Raw genomic sequence first — 20249 nt, 5'->3', positions numbered from 1 at the left:
AGAAATTTATATGCTCCAACCAGAGGGTTTTGCTGAAACAGGCAAAGAGAACTTGGTTTGCAGGTTGAACAAATCTCTATACGGTCTCAAACAGGCGCCGAGGTGTTGGTACAAGAGATTTGATTCCTTCATAATTAGCCTTGGGTACAACAGACTCAGTTCAGACCATTGTACGTATTACAAGAGGTTTGAAGAAGATGATGTTTTCATCATTTTGTTGTTGTACGTGGATGACATGTTGGTAATAGGCCCCAACAAAGATCGAGTCCAAGAATTGAAGGCACAGTTGGCTAGGGAGTTTGATATGAAGGACTTGGGACCAGCAAACAAGATTCTAGGGATGCAAATTCACCGAGATAGAAGTAAGAGGAAGATTTGGCTTTCTCAGAAGAATTATTTGAAGAAGATCTTGCGACGCTTCAACATGCAAGATTGTAAGCCAATTTCCACCCCACTTCCTGTTAACTTCAAATTATCCTCAAGTATGTCTCCTAGCAATGAAGCAGAGAGGATGGAGATGTCTCGAGTACCGTATGCATCAGCAGTGGGAAGTTTAATGTTTGCCATGATATGTACAAGACCAGACATTGCACAAGCAGTGGGAGCAGTTAGTCGATACATGGCAAATCCTGGTAGAGAGCATTGGAATACTATTAAGAGGATCTTGAGATACATCAAGGGTACCTCAGATGCTGCCTTATGTTATGGAGGATCAGAATTTACTGTCAAGGGTTATGTTGATTCAGATTTTACTGGCGACCTTGAGAAAAGAAAATCCACGACAGGCTATGTGTTCATAATTGCAGGAGGAGCTGTGAGCTGGGTCTCTAAACTTCAGACTGTTGTAGCGTTATCCACAACAGAAGCTGAGTACATGGCAGCTACACAAGCTTGTAAAGAAGCAATATGGATAAAGAAACTTATGGAGGAGCTCGGGCACAAACAAGAGAACATTCTTTTGTATTGTGATAGTCAGAGTGCCTTGCATATTGCAAGGAATCCAGCGTTTCATTCAAGAACAAAACACATAGATGTTCAGTATCACTTTGTTCGCGAAGTGGTGGAAGATGGAAGTGTAGATTTTCAAAAGGTTCACACAAAGGAAAACCCAGCAGATGCTTTGACCAAACCAGTCAACACTGACAAGTATATATGGTGCAGATCCTCTTATGGCCTAACAGAAACGTAAGCAGCATGAAGATGGCAAGTATAGAAAGGATAGAAGAATCACAGAAGATCATGTGTGAAGACTTGATTAAATCATCAAAGTCTTCAAGTGGGAGAATGTGAAGCCAGCCACCACCAGCCACCAAGATTGAATTAGAGAATGTGAAACCAGCCACCTAAGGAGTCAACAATGGTGGGAGTCAACAATGGTGGTGAAGCCATCCTTCCTTAGTCATAAATTGTAGGCACCAAACTTGTGCCACTTGCCTTGCCCCTTGTATTTACATGGATGCTTGCCTATAAATAGGCAATGCATCCAAGCATTGTAAACACACCACAAGAGAGAAACAAGAGAGGAAGAGAAGAGTGAGAGAGGGAAAGAAATCCCACAAAATTGTGAGGTATTTGTGAGAGAGTAAGTGAGGTGTTTTCTCCTATTAATAGAGAGATTTCAGTTGTTCTCCTATTAGTAGAGAGAGGTTGTAATTCCCACATTACTTAGTAAAATCCTTCTATACTTGCCCGTGGACGTAGCCAAATTGGGTGAACCACGTAAATTCTTGTGTGTCTGATTTCTCGTTTTATCCTATTCTTTGCCTTTTATCTTGTCGGGTTTGCATGCCAGTATCCTAACACCTATTAGATTGATCAGGTCAAACTTTTAACTAGATTGAATTATAGTTAGGCTGAGATGTTTAGCTAAGCAAAGTTTAATAACATTGCAAACAATATATATAACCAAGCTTTGTTATATCACAAGTTAGGCTAAATTTTTCTTGATGTTGAAAAAGATGTTCGGGTGATTTCAACGTCTAAAAGATCTGGAACTCGGATCATTTGATCGGGTTGAAGAAGGTCGGCAGTATTTTACCTCTTAAACCATCCATTTAGTAAGAAAATTGAGAACATAGAGACGATGTAAGCAAAAAACTGAAGCTGCAAAATGCTGCGAGCAGACCATGAAAAACATAGGTTATAAACTTGCAACGCATAGAGAAACTACTCCTCATGTAATGTGACTCAAAGCCTAAGGACTTGTACTAAAATCGTGTTAATTTTACTGATTAAAATGATTCTGTTAAAAATAACAAGACTGTGACCGCATCTGCAGATCTTAATATGAAGAGATTAGGCCACGAAAAGAGATCAAGGGTCACCTAAATTCACTAACAAGAACAGAAGGCACGGCTTCAAGGGGGACGAGAAACAAATCCTCTATCTACCATAATTTTTACCAATTCTTTGTGCTTCTTTAACTGTCCTGCTTTCTTCAGCTGCTGAAGAACCATTTCATAAACCTGCAGGCTAGGTTTCAAGCACTTCTCTTCGATCATCTCTCTACACAACTCATAAGCATCCTTCCAATTCTCCATGTCACAATACATTGTGATCAAAACCTTGTAGGTATTCACATTAGGTTCAATCTTATTCTCATCCATCTCCTTCTTCAACTTCAAAACCATATCAGTTGATTTCAAGGCAACATGCATTTTCATCAGGGTGTTGTAAGTCACCGCATTAGGCTCATACTTGAACTCCTTCATTATGTCATAAATCCTGTGAACAGCATTTACATTACCAAACTTTGCGACACACACAATTAACGTATTGAAGGTAGACGCATTCGGAGCACAACCTTTCTCAATCATCAGCATAAGCACCCTTTTCACATCCTCACGATTCTCGTCCTTGCAATGAGTCTCTAGGAGAAAATTATAAGTGACCATATCAGGCTCACATCCAAACCTCTTCATTTGATTATACAATTGCAGAACCATTTCCGTCCTCCCAGCTTTAGCATGTATCCTCATCAAACTGTTAAAAACTATCGAATTTGGATGACATCCTGCATCAAGCATCTCCGCGAAAACATCATGAGCACGTTTAGTTTGCCCGCACCTACACAAAGAATCGATAACAATACTATACGTATCAACATTAGGCTTAATCCCAGACATTTTCATGTCTCCAAACACCCTATCCGCCTCCGATATATTCACAGCACAACACCATGCAAGATCAAATTCGTGTACACAAAAACATCAAGCTCAAACTTATCTTTTAAACTATCAAGAAATTCCTGAGCTTGGCTAGCTCTTCGTTCCACAAAATACTAATCAAAATCGAAAATGCAATCTTATCAGGCTTACAATTATAATCCTCCATACGATTGAAAGCATGGATCGCCTCGGCTGCCAATCCAGCTCTAACATACCTTCTCATAAGAATCGAGAACGTCTCTACGGTAACATCAACATTTCTAGCTTTCATTAAATCAATAACATACCAAGCTACATCAAACATCATTACCTGACCAGAAAAATCAACCATTTCATTGTAAGCCTCAGGGGATTTACTAAAACCGTCTTGATTGCTAGCCCAGTTGAAGAAAGCAAGGACTTGAGGCACTGGGATACCGTTACGAACCGCACTGGACTGTGCAATGACGTGACGAACGATGGATGGGGAGATGGAACGGACGGTGGAAATGATCTGAGAGAAATCAAGGGACAGAGATAATGCGGTTTTTCTGGGATTGCTGAGGTAATGCTCTTTCATCAGAGAGTGGAATTTCTCGGCTATTAAGGTATCTTCAGGTGACAATGCGGTTTTCAGGGTCTTTATTGCGCGTTCTTCTTCGTCCTGTGAGGTTGGAGAGGAAGAGGAAGATAAGTGTTTGAAGAGGCGAGGAGAAGGTGAGGGAGGAAAAGGTAGCATTCTCTCCTTCGTTACCTTTCTCCATGCTTCAAGCCTTCAGTGTCAGCTTCCTCTCTCTGACCAGTTTGTCAAAGCAGACATCTCTTGTGGATGTTTGAAAGCATATGACCAGGCCGATTTCGTGCTGGGAGCTTGTGACGAGGACGACCTGCCCTCCTGCTTTGCATGTAGATCGAATGAGTTTCCAAATCATTCGTCTAAAATCTCGATTTAATCTTAAATTTATATAAAATTTATTCAGACTCGAAATCAACTTCATCTAATCTCGAGGTACGAGTTACAAGTTATATGATGAATTAATCCAAATTAACAGTTCTGATTTGAAAAAAAAAAGATTTTTTACTTAACTTAAATTAGATTTAAAGTCGATAATCATAAATGATAAACGGGTTTATCCACTAACCGGTAGAATCTTATAACAATGATTCGAACTTCTAGAATTTTTAGAAGTTATTTAGTATTTTATTTAGTTTTTATTTTTAAATTTCTTAAAACAGGATTAGAAAATTTGTTTATTTTGGATTTTTTATTAAAAAATAGGAAAACCAATCATCATTATTATTATTTTTGAAAACCATCTCTATTTGTTTTTAACAATTATGATAACTAATTTTTAACCATTATATATTATTATGTTTTAAAAAACTAAAAAAAAAAGATATCAATCAATCTTTTATGAGGAAACAAGAGCCTCTTTACATTAAAAAAAAATTGCTACCGATCTATCAACACACATATTATTTTAAAATTAATAATTAAAAAATCATCTTCTTCTTGTTTTTATTTATTTATTTATTTTACAAATATCCCGTATTCGTAAATATTTAGATAATAAAGAGCATAAATAATTTTATTTTAAATAAGTACATTTTTTAATTTTTAAAAGTAAATTCATATTTTATTATATTTCTTATAATAGCCATACAATATATTAAAAGCTTTATATATATTTATGTTTTTGAAGCTAAATATGTATATATAAGACTAGTATGGACAAAAAAACAAAAACAACATAAGAATTATAACACTCACTTATTATTCACTTATTATAAAATTAAACGGATGCACTTCTTAATAGACTCAATAAACTAGTTAGTTTAGATTGATTAGGATTATATTGTTTTTAAAATATAAAACAAATAATGCTCCACTTAGCTCTGGCTCGAGGGATATAGTTTAGTTGGTAGAGCTCTGCTCTTGTAATTGGATCGTTGCGATTACGGGTTGGATATCTAATTGTTTAAGCGGTAATGATAGTATCTTATACCTAAATCAGTGACTCACTTAATAATTTTTAAAAAATTATCCAAATTATCATAAATTTGAAGAAACTATTCAATTAATTTAGGATTAAATTTAACAAATACTTTGGATAATCTAGTTAATTTGCTCATTCCTGCTAAAAATATATATATATTTGAGAAATGGTACAAATACTTTCATCTAACATAGGGTGCAAGACTTGAACCCTCAAACTCTCAAAACCAAGACCTCTCCACCATGAGATGTATTGACATGCAATATGCAGTCAGTATAATTCTCACTCAAGCAGCTTATGTCTGTTTCTTATTCCATGGATTTTATAATCTTTGAGGCTGCTTGGGTAGGTGGGCAAATATCCCCACACGAATAATTTTTTAAAATTTACTTTTTAAATTAGCATATGAAAATAATTTTAAAATAAAAAATATTTTTTTTTTTTACAAAAATATTTCTCAACCACAACTAAAAACAGTTTCTAAATACTTTTGATAATTTTTCTCATCTACTAAGTCAAGTTTTTGGTGCCCATAGGAAATTCAACGGTATAATATTTAAATGCCAAAGACCCGAAGGACCCTCTGCGTGTGACTTCACTGATAAATGAAAATCAAACCTTGATTTGCAATAATTTAAAGCTTCCAAGGCGGACGAACAACCGTATCTACCAATGAACAATTGCTATGGACCATTTCATTGAAGGGGATCGTATTACCAATTCTACTACTACAAGAGGGGCGTGATTTTCCATCATATAACTGAATATATTTTTGATCAATTTTATATATGTTTACTTCATCCCGGAACACTAAACAAACACAACTAGGTGAATTTTCAATGCTCAATGTCATCTTTTAAGTTCATCAAGTTTTATGATTACTGATTCGTTTTGACAATTACAAACAATATCACTGGCAGCCTTCAAAACTTACCTGTCGTTGCCGAACGCAGCTTTTTTATCCTATGTAAGCGTCACGTTTAACATTTGTTGATGATTAGATAAAGCTTAACAGGTCATAAACCGACAATTGACCAAGCAAATGGATGGAGACAGATCAGTGTATCAAATAGCAGGAATTAAACTTGGAAGGAAATCTTCAGAATCGGATAAGCTGTATGAATATTAGATTATGATGGGCAAAAATGGCTTGCTAAGTCACACCTCTTCATTCTGACCAAACCCTGTCTCTCACTCAAATAAGACAAGACAGGGTCAAGACTAAAGACACAAAAACCTTGGTAGCACACAAATATATAAAAGCCATGTATGATTGAGAGATTGAAAATCTTGTGCAGAGAGAATTCAACGATAACAGAAATGGAGAAACAAGCAGCAGCAGCACCGAGAATGATCTTGAAATTTCTACCAAAAGTTGTTTCTGCAGTCAACTTCCATAACCTTACAGTTGGCCCAGGTCGAGATAAGATATCAGAAAACGCACACAAGCACAAAGCCATTGCGGGCAAAGGAGTTAATCCTGTCAGGTCGTTAATCCCAGTTGAAGTTAGAAGACAGCCCAAGAATGAGAGCTTTGAGACCCAAGAAGATCCCACCTCACCAAAGGTCTCATGTATAGGTCAAGTCAAGCACAAGAAGAAGATGAACAAAGCCACTTCCAAGCGCGTTCCATGGCTCCCTCAAGAAACAAAGCCTGTGTCACAGTATCCACATAAGATAAAGAAGCATGCGTCTAAACTTATGAGACTCTTTACTGGATCAAAAGCAGGGAGGAAATCTATTGTTTCTGGTGGAGATAAGCCAACACTTCCTGATAAAACACCTTCGTTAAGTCAAATGAAAAGGTTTGCAAGTGGTCGTGATACTTTGGCTGGTTTTGACTGGACCGCTCATCAGATCGCACCTGTGGAATCTGATAGCAGGGATTATTATTCTGATGAAGAGAGGGTAGATCGTTTAGAAGAAGAGGAACATGAAGAGGTTATCATTCCTTTCTCGGCACCTATAATGGTAGGTGGAGGAATAGATTTGCTACCAAGGAAAGAAATTAACCTCTGGAAGAAAAGAACCATAAATCCACCTAACCCTCTTCAATTGAGATCCAATATGGTTAGAGGAAATTAATTAACGGTACTTATTTGTACAAATATATTTTCCCTTTGTTTCTGTTAAATCTCAAATCCTGCTAGAAAGCAGAGATGGAAGGTGTAAGATAGGTGCAATTGCAAAGGATTTTGTACAAATTTGTGTTCGATTGAAGGTCATGGAAATGCTAAAAATCAGAAGAACAAATTGATTCAACTGGCAGCAAGACATTTATTTTCTAATTTCTTTTTGTTTTTCTCCACTACAAAAATCTTTAAACAGATAGTCATTCCGAATAAGATTATGTTTGTTTATGTAATGTGGTATGATTTAGTATTTTATCCCAATTATATAATTAAAAATATTTGATTAATCGATATACATCATATAAACTCTCTCTTAATATTGTTTAAGAAAAAAATACAATTCGTTATAAAATCTTTTCAGACCAGATGCTAAACACGCACAAAAAGCTTCTAATTCTAACCCACATACCAAGTATAGTTTTTGACGTATTGCTTTCAAACGGTGGAATGCTAGATATTCTTCATAAAAAATTAACAAACCGCACACAATTTCGGAAGCTGCCTCAACCGAAAATGCAACCATGGTAACACGAAGTGGCTTTTGAGTCCTATCAAAGATATTTGAAAGGATACCTGCAATTTCACATGTACTTGCGTCTCTTGCCTGCTAAAGCCAACCCATCCTGCTTGAAATTGGCATGGTTTTAGTTGAATCTACGGGCAGAGATTTATTTATTTATTTATGTCAAGAGCATCAAAATAGCCTTTCTCCTACGTTCTTAAATTAAATGGATCGTTTTCTAGGGGATGCCTTCCACAACTCAACAAATCTGCTGCCAGGAGAAAATTTGGTACAGCTAAAACACTTCATTGTATCTCATCCGCAAGGTCTCAGTTCCTGTCACCTAATATAACTATGAAAAAACTTTTTTAAGAAAACAATAAGAGTATTATTGTACCAGTTTTTAGACAGACAGTAGATAATCTACATCTATTTTGGTGCATTTTTATAGAGCATCACTCCTTTTCTTTGATGAAGCATCTACAGGACCTACCACCCATTTTAATACTCATCCATTCTATTAACCAATGTGTGATAATTTCTCCATAATAATCACCCGTCATCAATGGAATCGTCAGGCCTTGACTTAGAAATTCGTTATTCCAAATTTGCCAAATTGGTTCCCAAAGGAGAGCAATATTCCAATCAAATTCAAGTATTATACTGCTTAACCTGTGCTCTCTATTATATGTAGGAAAAACAAAACCTTAGCTGACTTCAAAATGCCAAAAAACAGGGGAAAGGGATGAGGAAGAACAACGAACTTCATTTTTGTGTTAGGTTTAGCCATGCAGCAATCACTATTGCAGAGCAAATGCAGTGACCTCTCTGAGGCATCCCCAGTTCAAAAATGATTATTCTACATCATATTATCAATTTTCTGAATAGGTTTCAGCAAGCATTCTGTTGTTGGAGGATCATCTTTTTCTGCTAACTGTAGTAAATTGACAGGGCATTTGTTTACACATCACAAAGACAAAGATGATGCATTTCTTCCTACCTAAAACAAGCTCATTGCCTGAGTTAATTCTAGAAAACAAATTAAGCAGTACCATTTTATCCCTTAGATTCAAGTAAAAGTAACTAGCCACATTCAAGATCAAAGGATGGAAAAAAAGGTACAGATATAAAACAAATTGACAATAGCCAACAATGTATACAATACCACTAGACATGGACTTCCTCGACAGAAGCCATGTCAGAATAGCACAAGTGGAATCGAGTTCAAGGGCCTTTTACTTCTATGGCTACATGTATTTTCCCTGTCCGAATTTGTTGGCTACCTCATGGTTTTGATAACTAAATTTTATCTATCCAATCTCAGTTCCTTAAACAAATGATTGATTTTTTGCAAATTATACTCTAGTAGGTAACACGAACTCCTTGGTATCTAAGAATCTCTCCAATAAGTTCTCCTTTGCCAGATCCTACATACCTTCCACAAATCTTACCATCTCTGATGAACAAGAAAGTAGGCACCTCAACAACGTCCATGTCCTTCAAAAACTGCATGCAGCTATCATTCTCGTCACCGTTCATGCGAGCAAAAACCACAGTATCAGACATCTGCCTTGACAACTTAATCACCGTTGGGTAAACCTTCACGCATGGCCCACAATGCTTCAACCCCACATCAAGAACAATCAGCTTGTGATCAGCTTTATGATCATCAATCAACTTCTCCACGTCTTCTCTGCGATGCAGCTGCACAACAGCAGAGTGATTATCACCGTAGTATAAAACATCTCCCATCAGCTTATCTTGGGTAATCCCTTTTTCTTCATGAATCTTCTCCATGCTCTTGTAGAAGCTGAAGTGTGGAACTTTTTCAATTTTTTCTCTCTTGCAAAGCTCTCTAGTCTTCTGTGATTCATCTGCCATCACAAGGAGGAAATCTACATCGTTGCAGGTTCTGCTAAGCTCTACCATAAAAGGGTAGATTTGACTGCTATGGTAACTGTGGCTTGCTGCATATTCTACAACAACAAGCTTGGTTTTTGCAGTTTTAAGTGCTTCATCGAACTCCTCTACGCTGTGAATTTTTTGTACTTTTTCATCGTTGACAGGTTTTTTGGTCCCTGGGGCAGCTGTAGCCTTCGTCACCAAGTGTGTTCTTCCTGTACCAAGTTTTGCTGCAAGGGGTTTAACTTCTTTAGTAACAAAGGGTACTAAGAAGGAACTGTGCAAACAAGGAGGGCTTAATTTAGGGGTGTTTGAAAGAGACAACGGTGGTTTTGACAAAAAATTTGTGATAGCAGCCATGGAAAGAAGCTTGTAGAGAAAAGGTCTAGGCAATTGAGAACCTGAGAGGAGCTAAGCACAGAACAAAATGGAGAAGAGAGCTGAGGAATTATCATGAAAATCTCAGTGACCATAAATGATATCCACATATTTTTTTGTAGTTCTCATTATCCACACAGTTGGATGGGGTTAGATTTTTATGGCATTTTTTTTCTCTCTTTATAGTGTCTCTTAGCATATTCCTTTCCTCCTGATCAGAAAATCGCTTTAAGATCATTGACGATGCTGATAACTATGGGCCTCAATAAAAAGATGAATTGGGCTAAAGCTTTACAGCTACTGCCCAGTTTCTTTTTCTTTTTTCGACGGGAGCCGGGAACATGGGCTCCGGGGTTGGGGGACAAAAACTAAAGAAAATGTAAATGTCTGTCTTCTGTCGGATTGTGTCAGTCCTCCACACAATCACTCTTCCGTTTCGAGACTCGAGAGTGTGACGATTCGCTTTTCTTCATTTTATTTGTTCTTCCATGGCTACTATCCTAGCTCCAGCATCACTAAACGTGACAAAAGTCTCCCAAGGAACTTGCTCATCCTGTAAAGTGCCAACGGCATTTTACGCCTAAGCATCCGTTTGGCACGGCGTCTATTGGTTGGAAGTATAAATTCCAAACTCGGCAGGGATAGCTCAACGGATTGACTTGATCAATCCAACAATTTGAAGTTTAACTCATGCTAGGATTGATAGAAGACCCGAAATTTGAGCGACAATCAAAACCCTAAGTAAGACTAGGTAAATTTTTTTAATTTTTATCTACAATAATATCGTTTTAATTTTTATTTATAAAAAAATTATTTAAAACTATATTTTAAAAAAAACAAAAATCTATAAATTAACCAACCCGACCCGACCCTTAATCCGGATCCTTTAATCTGAATTATTAAAAAACTACGGTATCAAGAGAAACAATTATCAAGGAAAAGGGTTGTCTTTACCATCGAAACTAAGATGGTTAGGTTAAATTCTTGAAGACAATGCAGACTATGCAAATCCATTTACTTATACAACCGCTTATCCACGATTGATTTTGCTGTGATTATTAACATTTTGAATCTCAAAACTCTAGTAAAATTTGCCAGATTAATTAAACATTTCCAGTCTAGAAGATAACCCAGCACAAGTATTATGTCGGCAAGAACTACACCTTTTGTAGGTCACCACAACAGCATTATTCTCATTAACTTCATCGTGTCTCAGATTGTGGTTATTTTTGTGTTTTAAAAAAAAATAATTTTTTTAATTTTTAGATCATTTTGATATAAAATAAAAAATATTATTTTAATTTATTTTTAAATAAAAAAAATAATATAAATAATTCAGAACAGCGACCCCATGAATCATCGTTTCAATTAATGCTTTAGTTCCTTCGATTGGCTTGCCAGTCTCCCTGTACTGCCCAAAACCGAGCCTTAACTTCGAATTAATTTCCCGCCTCTCCAATTTTATTCCCACCATGAACAAGCCAAACTTCCAGAACCGTGGTATACTGTTCAATTAATACTTGGTGTGTGCGAGAATATCGGTCAAAATAGTCTTGGAAATGTTTTTGGTAAAAATATATTAAAATAATATTTTTTATTTTTTAAAATTTATTTTTAATATTAATACATTAAAATAATATAAAAAAAAAACAAAAAAAATAATTTAAAATTTACCGAAACTATGTGCGAACACAACTTTAAACAAGCACTTAGCATTGTAGTAGTTTTTTTAGATGCCGTTTGTTTTTTTGCAGTTAAAAATAGGTTCCATGATTTTTTTAAAAAAAAAAAAACTGCTTGAAATTTTTTTATGTTTTTTTAATATGCTTATATTAAAAATAATTTTTAAAAATAATAAAAAATATTATTTTTATATATTTTTAAAAAAATAAACATTTAAAAAACAAACATTACTACCACATTAGCTTTAAACTTGATGCCGAAATTCATTTTCATGCCTTCCCTCCTCCCATAGATAGAGCCATTTAACGCATACACTCAAAACAAAGAAAAAATTAAATTGATAAGACCAGACCCCAAATTGAATCATTTTTATTAACAGTGCAAGAGCAGCATGCGATCCATAGAAAGCGTGTATAAGTTAGTTTTCAAATTTTCTTTTTTTAAAATAAATCAAAATAATAATTTTTATTTTTTAAATTTTATTTTTAACAACAAAACAATACAAAAACATAAAAATAATAATTTAAAACTAAAATAAATTTCAAAATTTTACAAAAACACTTAAAAATTGAGTTTTAATGTATTTTTAAGTTAAAATAATATTTTTTTAACAGAACACATTAAAATCATTAAAAGTAATTTTTAAATTCAAATTTAAAAAAAAATCAAAAATTTTCAAATTCAGATTCAGATGCAGCCATAAATGCAACCGTCCCAAGTCTACAAACTGTCACAACATGACAGAAGCAACAAAAGCTGAACTACGTTGGAGGAATCCAGGGTTGTAAAGCAAACTAACGACACAGGTAAAGCCAAGATCCAGCGCTGGCTGGACACCTACGGTTTATTTTTTTATGGCAAAAGCGCCTTTTTCGCTCCATGTGCGCCGAGTGCCCTCTCTCTTGTTCTCACTTCTCACATGCACTAAGAGTCCGTTTGCCCTTAAATTTTGAATATTTTTTTTTGTTAAAATTTATTTTTTTATTTTTTTAAATTTAATGTATTAATATTAAAAAATCAAAATAATTTTTAAAAAATCAAAAAATATTATTTTAATATATTTTTAATCAAAAAAAAATATACTTCAAACAGAACAGCTACACAATTCCAAACACGCCATACAATCCTCAGCAAATCTCGCCAGTAGATCTCCTCCATTAACCCAAAATTTATTTAGTTTATTTAATTTAAAACAGAGAAAATCAAGTGAATGAGAAAAAAATAATGAAAATCTAGATAGCAATAATCTTGACCTTTGGATTCTTCACCATCACCATAATAACAGTAGAAAAAAAACAAAGATCCAGCCACGAAATTTAAGAACAAAAATACAAAGATGAGAGGATTTAATCAAGGGAAAAAAAACCCTAAAATGAAGAGGAAAAAAGAACTAGAAAGTCACAAAGGAGGGAGAACATGAGTTGCTGAAACATAAAAATACCAGGGAATGTTTGATTATTACCCAATCAGACTAGAGACTAAGAATTTGAGGTTTCTTCTGTCTTCTTCTCAGGTTTTCTGCAGAGAATCATGTGCATTGGAGTGAAAATCCCAGTATCACCACCCTTAGTAAGATAATCAGCTGTCTTGAACAGCATCTCGTGAACATCGACAGTCCCTTTTGGAGCAATCCCCAAAGCAGAAAGTATTGTTACAACAATGTGGTTCCTCCAGTAGGCAATCCTTCCCATCTTAAGCCTGGTCCACCATGGTTGTGCTGGTGGTTTAGCCAAGTCTTTCTCTTTCACTACTTCAAATCCTACCTTCCTGGCTGTCTCTGCAATATCAGAATAGTTTCTTAGCCCAGGTAGAGCATCACCTCTTTCAATACCTTGAATAACCTCCACGTGTTCAGGATCGGAAGACTTGTACTTATCAGTTGTGACCCATTCGTAGGACACGTAAAGAGATCCGGGCTTCAAGACCCTAAAGATCTCTGCATAAACCTCTTCTAGTTTCGGCGCGTGACATGTCGCTTCGATCGAGTAAGCTCCGTCGAAGCTGTTCTCCGGAAACGGCATCTCAAGGAAATTCCCTTTAACAACTTCACAAAGTGAATCTAACCCAGCTTTCTTGTTGTGCAAACGCGCACGACTCACTTGATAATCGTTGATTGTGATACCGACCACCTTAGCGCGTGAATGAGCAGCGATAGCACGCATAGGACCACCGACGCCGCATCCAACATCCAGGATTCGATCTCCAGGCTTGACATTAATCAGATCCACGGCCATCTCTTCGTGAAGGCGCGTGGCTTCAAGGTGGGACTTTCCAGGGATGGAAGGAGAGAAATGGAAGGACTGGCCCCATCCCCACTCGTAAATATCGGTGACTAGATTGTAGAAAGTGTCGACGAAATCAGGGACTTTTTCGGCTGTTTCGATCTCTTTGGGGCGGCGGAAAAAAGACCAGTATTGTTTGTAGTTATCTTGGACTTTCTCGGCTGAGATGGAGCCACCGGAGAGATCTACAGCCCGTTTTCCCTTCTGCTCGGCTGGACCGAGGATGCAAACGAACCAGTAGATGCCACCGGCTATGAGAGCTCCTGTGCAGAAGAGTGCGAGAGAGTCCATGAGTGAGAGAGTGAGAGTGAGTGTGGGGATCCTACGTTTCTCTCTCTCTTTATCACGTTTTAAGGGAGTTGTGAGGGTTTTTTTATGTCTTGTGGACTCCAGGGTGCACGCGCGTTGCTCGTGTTTGAGACCATTCAACAGGAAGACGTGGAAAGGTCAGTAACTTTAATAATTTATTAAATTTGTTTTTGTGTTTTAAAAACATTTAAAAAATAAATTTTTTTATTTTTTATTTTAATTTAATTATTTTTAAGTTTTCGAATTATTTTATTATATTAATATTTAAAAAATCTCTTAGATTGAGATTGAGATAAGCTGTAATTTGAAAGTGCTTAATTTACTATCCATCGCATTTTTCTGATCTATTAGCTGTACAAATTTTTAAAACAAAGAATATAAAGCGGGTGGATCCGGGTGTGAGATGATGAGATCTTGGATGTTTTTTGCTTTATGTGGATTTTGTTTTATTTAAGGATGTCAAATTTATTCAAGTTACAAAACAAAAGGAAAACTAGTAAAAGAAAATTAAAATTTAGATTCATTTTCATTTACTATAATTAAACATGCCTTTAAAATAAGTTGAGAGAAGTAATTGATTTTAAAAATCGATAATTTTAAATACAAAAACCACAAAAAATATTCATTGAGAAAAATACAAAAACCACAATTATTTATTTTTCGTTCAATTTTTGTGTGTTCACGTGTAAGCAAGTTAACTGCTGGAAACATTTATTATAGGAGTTAGACTCGGTCTTGAGTCTAAATTAGCTAAAGACGTGTATCGTGGAGTTATTGGGTCAGTATAAAAAATATAATTTTCATTATTTTTTAAATAAAACAATATTGTTTTGTAAAAAAAATAAAAGAAAATATCAGAGCTGTTGTTAGATTATAAATTGACCCATGGCATCATATCAAATTTAATTGAGTCAATATTCATATCAATTCAAAAAAAAAAAATGTTCACGTCTTGAGTTCATAATTATAATAACCCAGAAGATATGACCATACAAATTATCTTACTTCACCTACAATTCAATATGCCTAATTAAAAACATATAAGTATTTTTAAATATTTATCTCAAGGTTATTTTTAAGAGATATGAGTCAGCAAATTAAAGAGTCCTCTAGTTTATTTCCTTTTAGAATTAAAAGAGTCTTAAATATAAAAATTCAATTAATCATTTAAATTGAATTGAATTTACATTGCCCAACAGAAGTTTATACTTCACAGATCACAGCTTTCGATGTCATGGGCTCCTCCTCTACCTGTCCTTTGACAACTGACACTGCTCTGTACAGTTCACCTCGGAAGACGTGTCACCTTCTTGCTTGGTCTCAGCTTTTGACATTTACATGCATCTTGTTTCAATTTATTTTTTTTCATATTTATAAACATTGAGATATTTTTTTATTCAAGAATGTAGATTCTTGTTGTTTATTTTTGTATTTTAAAAAGTAATTTTAAAAAAATTTAAGTTTTTTATTTAAAATTAATTTTTTTATGTTTTTAAATTATTTTAATAAATTAATATAATAAATAAATTGTTTTTTAAATAAGTTATTTTAAATAAAAAAATATTTTAAAAAATAATGACTATTATAATATTAAGCTCAAAATATATTTGAAATTAAAATGCGATGATGTTTGATTGTGTTGGAGAATAATATAAATCATATCATACAATCTTACCTAACAGTTTAAGCTATTGAGTTGAGGTAATTCTTCACATGGTATTAGAGCCTTGATGATTAAGCGGTCACGAGTTCGAATCTTACATCCTCATTTATTTGATAAAAAATTAAGCACAAGGTAAAGTGGACATATACAAGTTTCAAGTCCAAAGGGCTTTTACTTGAGGAGGTGTGTTAGAGAATAGTATAAATCATATCCTGGGACCTCACCTAACAGCTTAAGTTATTGGGTTGAGATGGGGCTTTCACTTGAGGGGGTGTGTTAGAGAATAATATAAATCCCATGGTATTAGAGCCTTGATGATTAAGCGGTCACGAGTTTCAATTCTTCACATGGTATTAGAGCCTTGATGATTAAGCGGTCACGAGTTCGAATCTTACATCCTCATTTATTTGATAAAAAATTAAGCACAAGGTAAAGTGGACATATACAAGTTTCAAGTCCAAAGGGCTTTTACTTGAGGAGGTGTGTTAGAGAATAGTATAAATCATATCCTGGGACCTCACCTAACAGCTTAAGTTATTGGGTTGAGATGGGGCTTTCACTTGAGGGGGTGTGTTAGAGAATAATATAAATCCCATGGTATTAGAGCCTTGATGATTAAGCGGTCACGAGTTTCAATTCTTCACATGGTATTAGAGCCTTGATGATTAAGCGGTCACGAGTTCGAATCTTACATCCTCATTTATTTGATAAAAAATTAAGCACAAGGTAAAGTGGACATATACAAGTTTCAAGTCCAAAGGGCTTTTACTTGAGGAGGTGTGTTAGAGAATAGTATAAATCATATCCTGGGACCTCACCTAACAGCTTAAGTTATTGGGTTGAGATGGGGCTTTCACTTGAGGGGGTGTGTTAGAGAATAATATAAATCCCATGGTATTAGAGCCTTGATGATTAAGCGGTCACGAGTTTCAATTCTTCACATGGTATTAGAGCCTTGATGATTAAGCGGTCACGAGTTCGAATCTTACATCCTCATTTATTTGATAAAAAATTAAGCACAAGGTAAAGTGGACATATACAAGTTTCAAGTCCAAAGGGCTTTTACTTGAGGAGGTGTGTTAGAGAATAGTATAAATCATATCCTGGGACCTCACCTAACAGCTTAAGTTATTGGGTTGAGATGGGGCTTTCACTTGAGGGGGTGTGTTAGAGAATAATATAAATCCCATGGTATTAGAGCCTTGATGATTAAGCGGTCACGAGTTTCAATTCTTCACATGGTATTAGAGCCTTGATGATTAAGCGGTCACGAGTTCGAATCTTACATCCTCATTTATTTGATAAAAAATTAAGCACAAGGTAAAGTGGACATATACAAGTTTCAAGTCCAAAGGGCTTTTACTTGAGGAGGTGTGTTAGAGAATAGTATAAATCATATCCTGGGACCTCACCTAACAGCTTAAGTTATTGGGTTGAGATGGGGCTTTCACTTGAGGGGGTGTGTTAGAGAATAATATAAATCTCATGGTATTAGAGCCTTGATGATTAAGCGGTCACGAGTTCGAATCTTACATCCTCATTTATTTGATAAAAAATTAAGCACAAGGTAAAGTGGACATATACAAGTTTCAAGTCCAAAGGGCTTTTACTTGAGGAGGTGTGTTAGAGAATAGTATAAATCATATCCTGGGACCTCACCTAACAGCTTAAGTTATTGGGTTGAGATGGGGCTTTCACTTGAGGGGGTGTGTTAGAGAATAATATAAATCATATCCTAAAACCTCACCTAATAAGTTAAGGTATTGGGTTGAGATGGTTCCTTAACTAACTAGGTTTTTTGAACAAGTTATATATATATATATATATATATATATATATATATATATATATATATATTCTCACTAAAAAAAACTGACGATAACAATCATTAAATTCCACATTAATGTCGTACTCAAATAACTTATGTTTTTTAATTTTTGTAATGTCTGACGTTTTTATTTGTCTTGTTATAAAAGAAGTCCAATGATGCATGAAAATTTAGAAAATCACACCAGTCATCTTAAAACATGATTTGAATTCAATACTTTTTAAATAAATTGGATTAACATGGATGATATATCCTTATTTTTTATATAAAAAAAACTTGATTAATACATAAACCAGTATTGAGCAGCATATTGAACCTTGCCCCCCCCCCCTTTTTTTTTTCTAAAAACAATACAATGTATTGGAGCAACTAGTGGTATTTATTAGGTAGTATTTGATTATTATCTCGTGATAAAAAAGATACCGATAAAATTATATTTGATGATGATGTACAAAATAAAATAATTATTTTTGTATTTTATTTGATTATCATGGATAGAATAATAAAATATAAAAAAAATATTTTATTATTGACATGTATTGTTGTCAAACTTACATGTTTTTTTTACTTTAAATATTATTGAGTATTAAAATGAATAATATTATAATAACAATAATTATAAAACCAAGACTAATTTGATAGGTTGACCAAAGGCTTTGACTAATCCGAGTTTAAGAAAAAATAGAGAAATGATTGGCTCGATTAAAAACCCAAGTCAACACCGGGATAAAACATGTGTTAAAGATATGTTGATTTTTTTGAAAAAAATAGTCATAACAAGGTTGCTTTAATTATTTTTTATTTTTTTTTGGTTTAGTCGGGTTAACTCTCAACCCATGACATGAACCTTGTATCGGGTCGACTCGACTCCTAGGTCGAGCTTTAAAACTACGATAATAATTATTTTTATCCACATGTTGACCTGGATCAACCCATGTTGATCTCCCTACCCATGACCTAGACCTTGTTTTAGTTGATATCCAAGTTGAGTTTTAACAGTATGAAAATAACAAATTTCATCATTACGTTGACTTTGGTGAACTCGAGTTGGCCCTCGAGTCAAGCTTTGGAACCATTATTTAACTACTTTTATTTTTTGTTGATCCAAATCAACACAAGTTGACTTTCATGACAAATGACACTGACTTTACCCCGAGTCAAGTTTTAAAACTATAATAATAATTATTTTTGTTCTTATAATGACATGAATAACAGTCAATCCCCGCTCGTGACCCGGATCTTGTCCCGGGCTGATCCATGAATTAAGTTTTAAAACTATAATAATAATTATTTTTATTTTTATCCTGGTTTAGGTCAATCTGATTTATGACCCAGGCCTTGACTAATGACCTAGGCTTTGCCCAAATCGACCATATTGGTTGGTTTTAATAATATAATAATAATCATTTTTATATTTACATATCTTAGTTATACAATTTCATAATTGAGAGTTGTTTATAAAAATATTTTAAAAATAAAAAATATTATCTATAGAGACATATTTTCTCTACCCCTCATGTTTTGAAAGTACATAAATTTACTCTAAAATTATCATAGAGATAGAATATTTTCATGTCTCTATCTCTATCTATTAGACCAAACATATTTATATCTTAACTGTTTATGTTTATTCAAAGACAATAATCAAACGCTACCGCAGTTACTTTGTTATACTATATTAAAGGAAGAAATACATATAAAGAGAGAAAAATATATATTAAGATATTATTATAATTTTTAATGAATTATTTTTTATTTTTTATTTTTTTGTGTATCTATTTTTTTAAAAAAAATAAATTTAAGAAATAACTAATAGTTATTTCATGCTCACCTTTCATTGGTAAAATTTTCCGTGGTGGTGTTTATGCAGAAACACATGACTACGTTGAGATTTGTTTTACAATATTGTTGTTTCAGAAATAAAGTACTGCCGATATTTCCTAAGCGACTGAAGCAAAGATGCGCCTCACAGAATCTTTGCAATTGCCTTGCCTTTTTCTCACGTGCCTGCCTGCATAACATGCTTGACATTGTTAATTCTGGGTTGCTTTGCTTTTAAAAATATTGTCGATGGTTTTCTAGCGAGTACATTGTCATGTGTTTTGTGTTTTCGGATCTTGTGTTTCTCTTAACAGCTGTGGCTGAATGTTCTGTCTCGTCGAGCTGTTGTCCAGCTCACCACATCGACACATGGACACTCCACTTAACATGGAACAAATATTGGGAACGCAGGTTTTTAAAAATTTTGAATTTTTTTATTTTAAATTAATATTTTTAAATATTTTTAAATTATTTTGATGTTCTAATATCAGGAATATTTTTTTAAAATAAAAAAATATTTTATTATATTTATAAGTAAAAAATACTTTGAAAAATAATTGTAAACACACTTCTAAACATATTCTTAATAACCGATCTTGATTTCTT

The 20249-nt window shown here is 34.3% G+C and overlaps 3 protein-coding genes and 1 pseudogene across 3 annotated transcripts; 1 reads left to right on the top strand and 3 right to left on the bottom strand.

Moving 5' to 3' along the window:
• Nucleotides 1-2342: 2342 nt before the first annotated feature.
• Nucleotides 2343-4187, bottom strand: LOC133693340 (pentatricopeptide repeat-containing protein At1g20300, mitochondrial-like; annotated as a pseudogene).
• Nucleotides 4188-6463: 2276 nt separating this feature from the next.
• On the top strand, nt 6464-7228 carry LOC133694209 (uncharacterized protein At1g76070-like). The gene has a single exon (XM_062115674.1). It carries the CDS (start codon nt 6464-6466, stop codon nt 7226-7228), a length of 765 nt encoding a protein of 254 aa, XP_061971658.1.
• A 1590-nt stretch (nt 7229-8818) lies between these two features.
• Nucleotides 8819-9938, bottom strand: LOC133693444 (thioredoxin-like protein CDSP32, chloroplastic). Its single transcript, XM_062114665.1, is given in 2 exon segments — nt 8819-9771; nt 9774-9938. Coding segments are annotated over 2 exon segments (654 nt in total). The 5' UTR covers nt 9796-9938; the 3' UTR covers nt 8819-9139.
• Nucleotides 9939-12977: 3039 nt separating this feature from the next.
• LOC133694743 (24-methylenesterol C-methyltransferase 2) lies at nt 12978-14362 on the bottom strand. The gene has a single exon (XM_062116427.1). It carries the CDS (start codon nt 14311-14313, stop codon nt 13219-13221), a length of 1095 nt encoding a protein of 364 aa, XP_061972411.1. The 5' UTR covers nt 14314-14362; the 3' UTR covers nt 12978-13218.
• Between the last annotated feature and the right edge of the window lie 5887 nt (nt 14363-20249).

Source organism: Populus nigra, chromosome 5 (assembly GCF_951802175.1).
Source record: "Populus nigra chromosome 5, ddPopNigr1.1, whole genome shotgun sequence".
Classification (NCBI taxonomy): Eukaryota; Viridiplantae; Streptophyta; class Magnoliopsida; order Malpighiales; family Salicaceae; genus Populus; species Populus nigra.
The sequence above is the reverse complement of the archived record's forward strand: the minus strand, read 5'-3'. Positions and strand labels throughout refer to the sequence as shown.

Excerpts from the sequence above, each read along its gene's own strand:
- LOC133694743 (XM_062116427.1), bottom strand. The coding sequence starts at position 14,313 with ATGGACTCTCTCGCACTCTTCTGCACAGGAGCTCTCATAGCCGGTGGC.
- LOC133694209 (XM_062115674.1), top strand. The coding sequence starts at position 6,464 with ATGGAGAAACAAGCAGCAGCAGCACCGAGAATGATCTTGAAATTTCTA.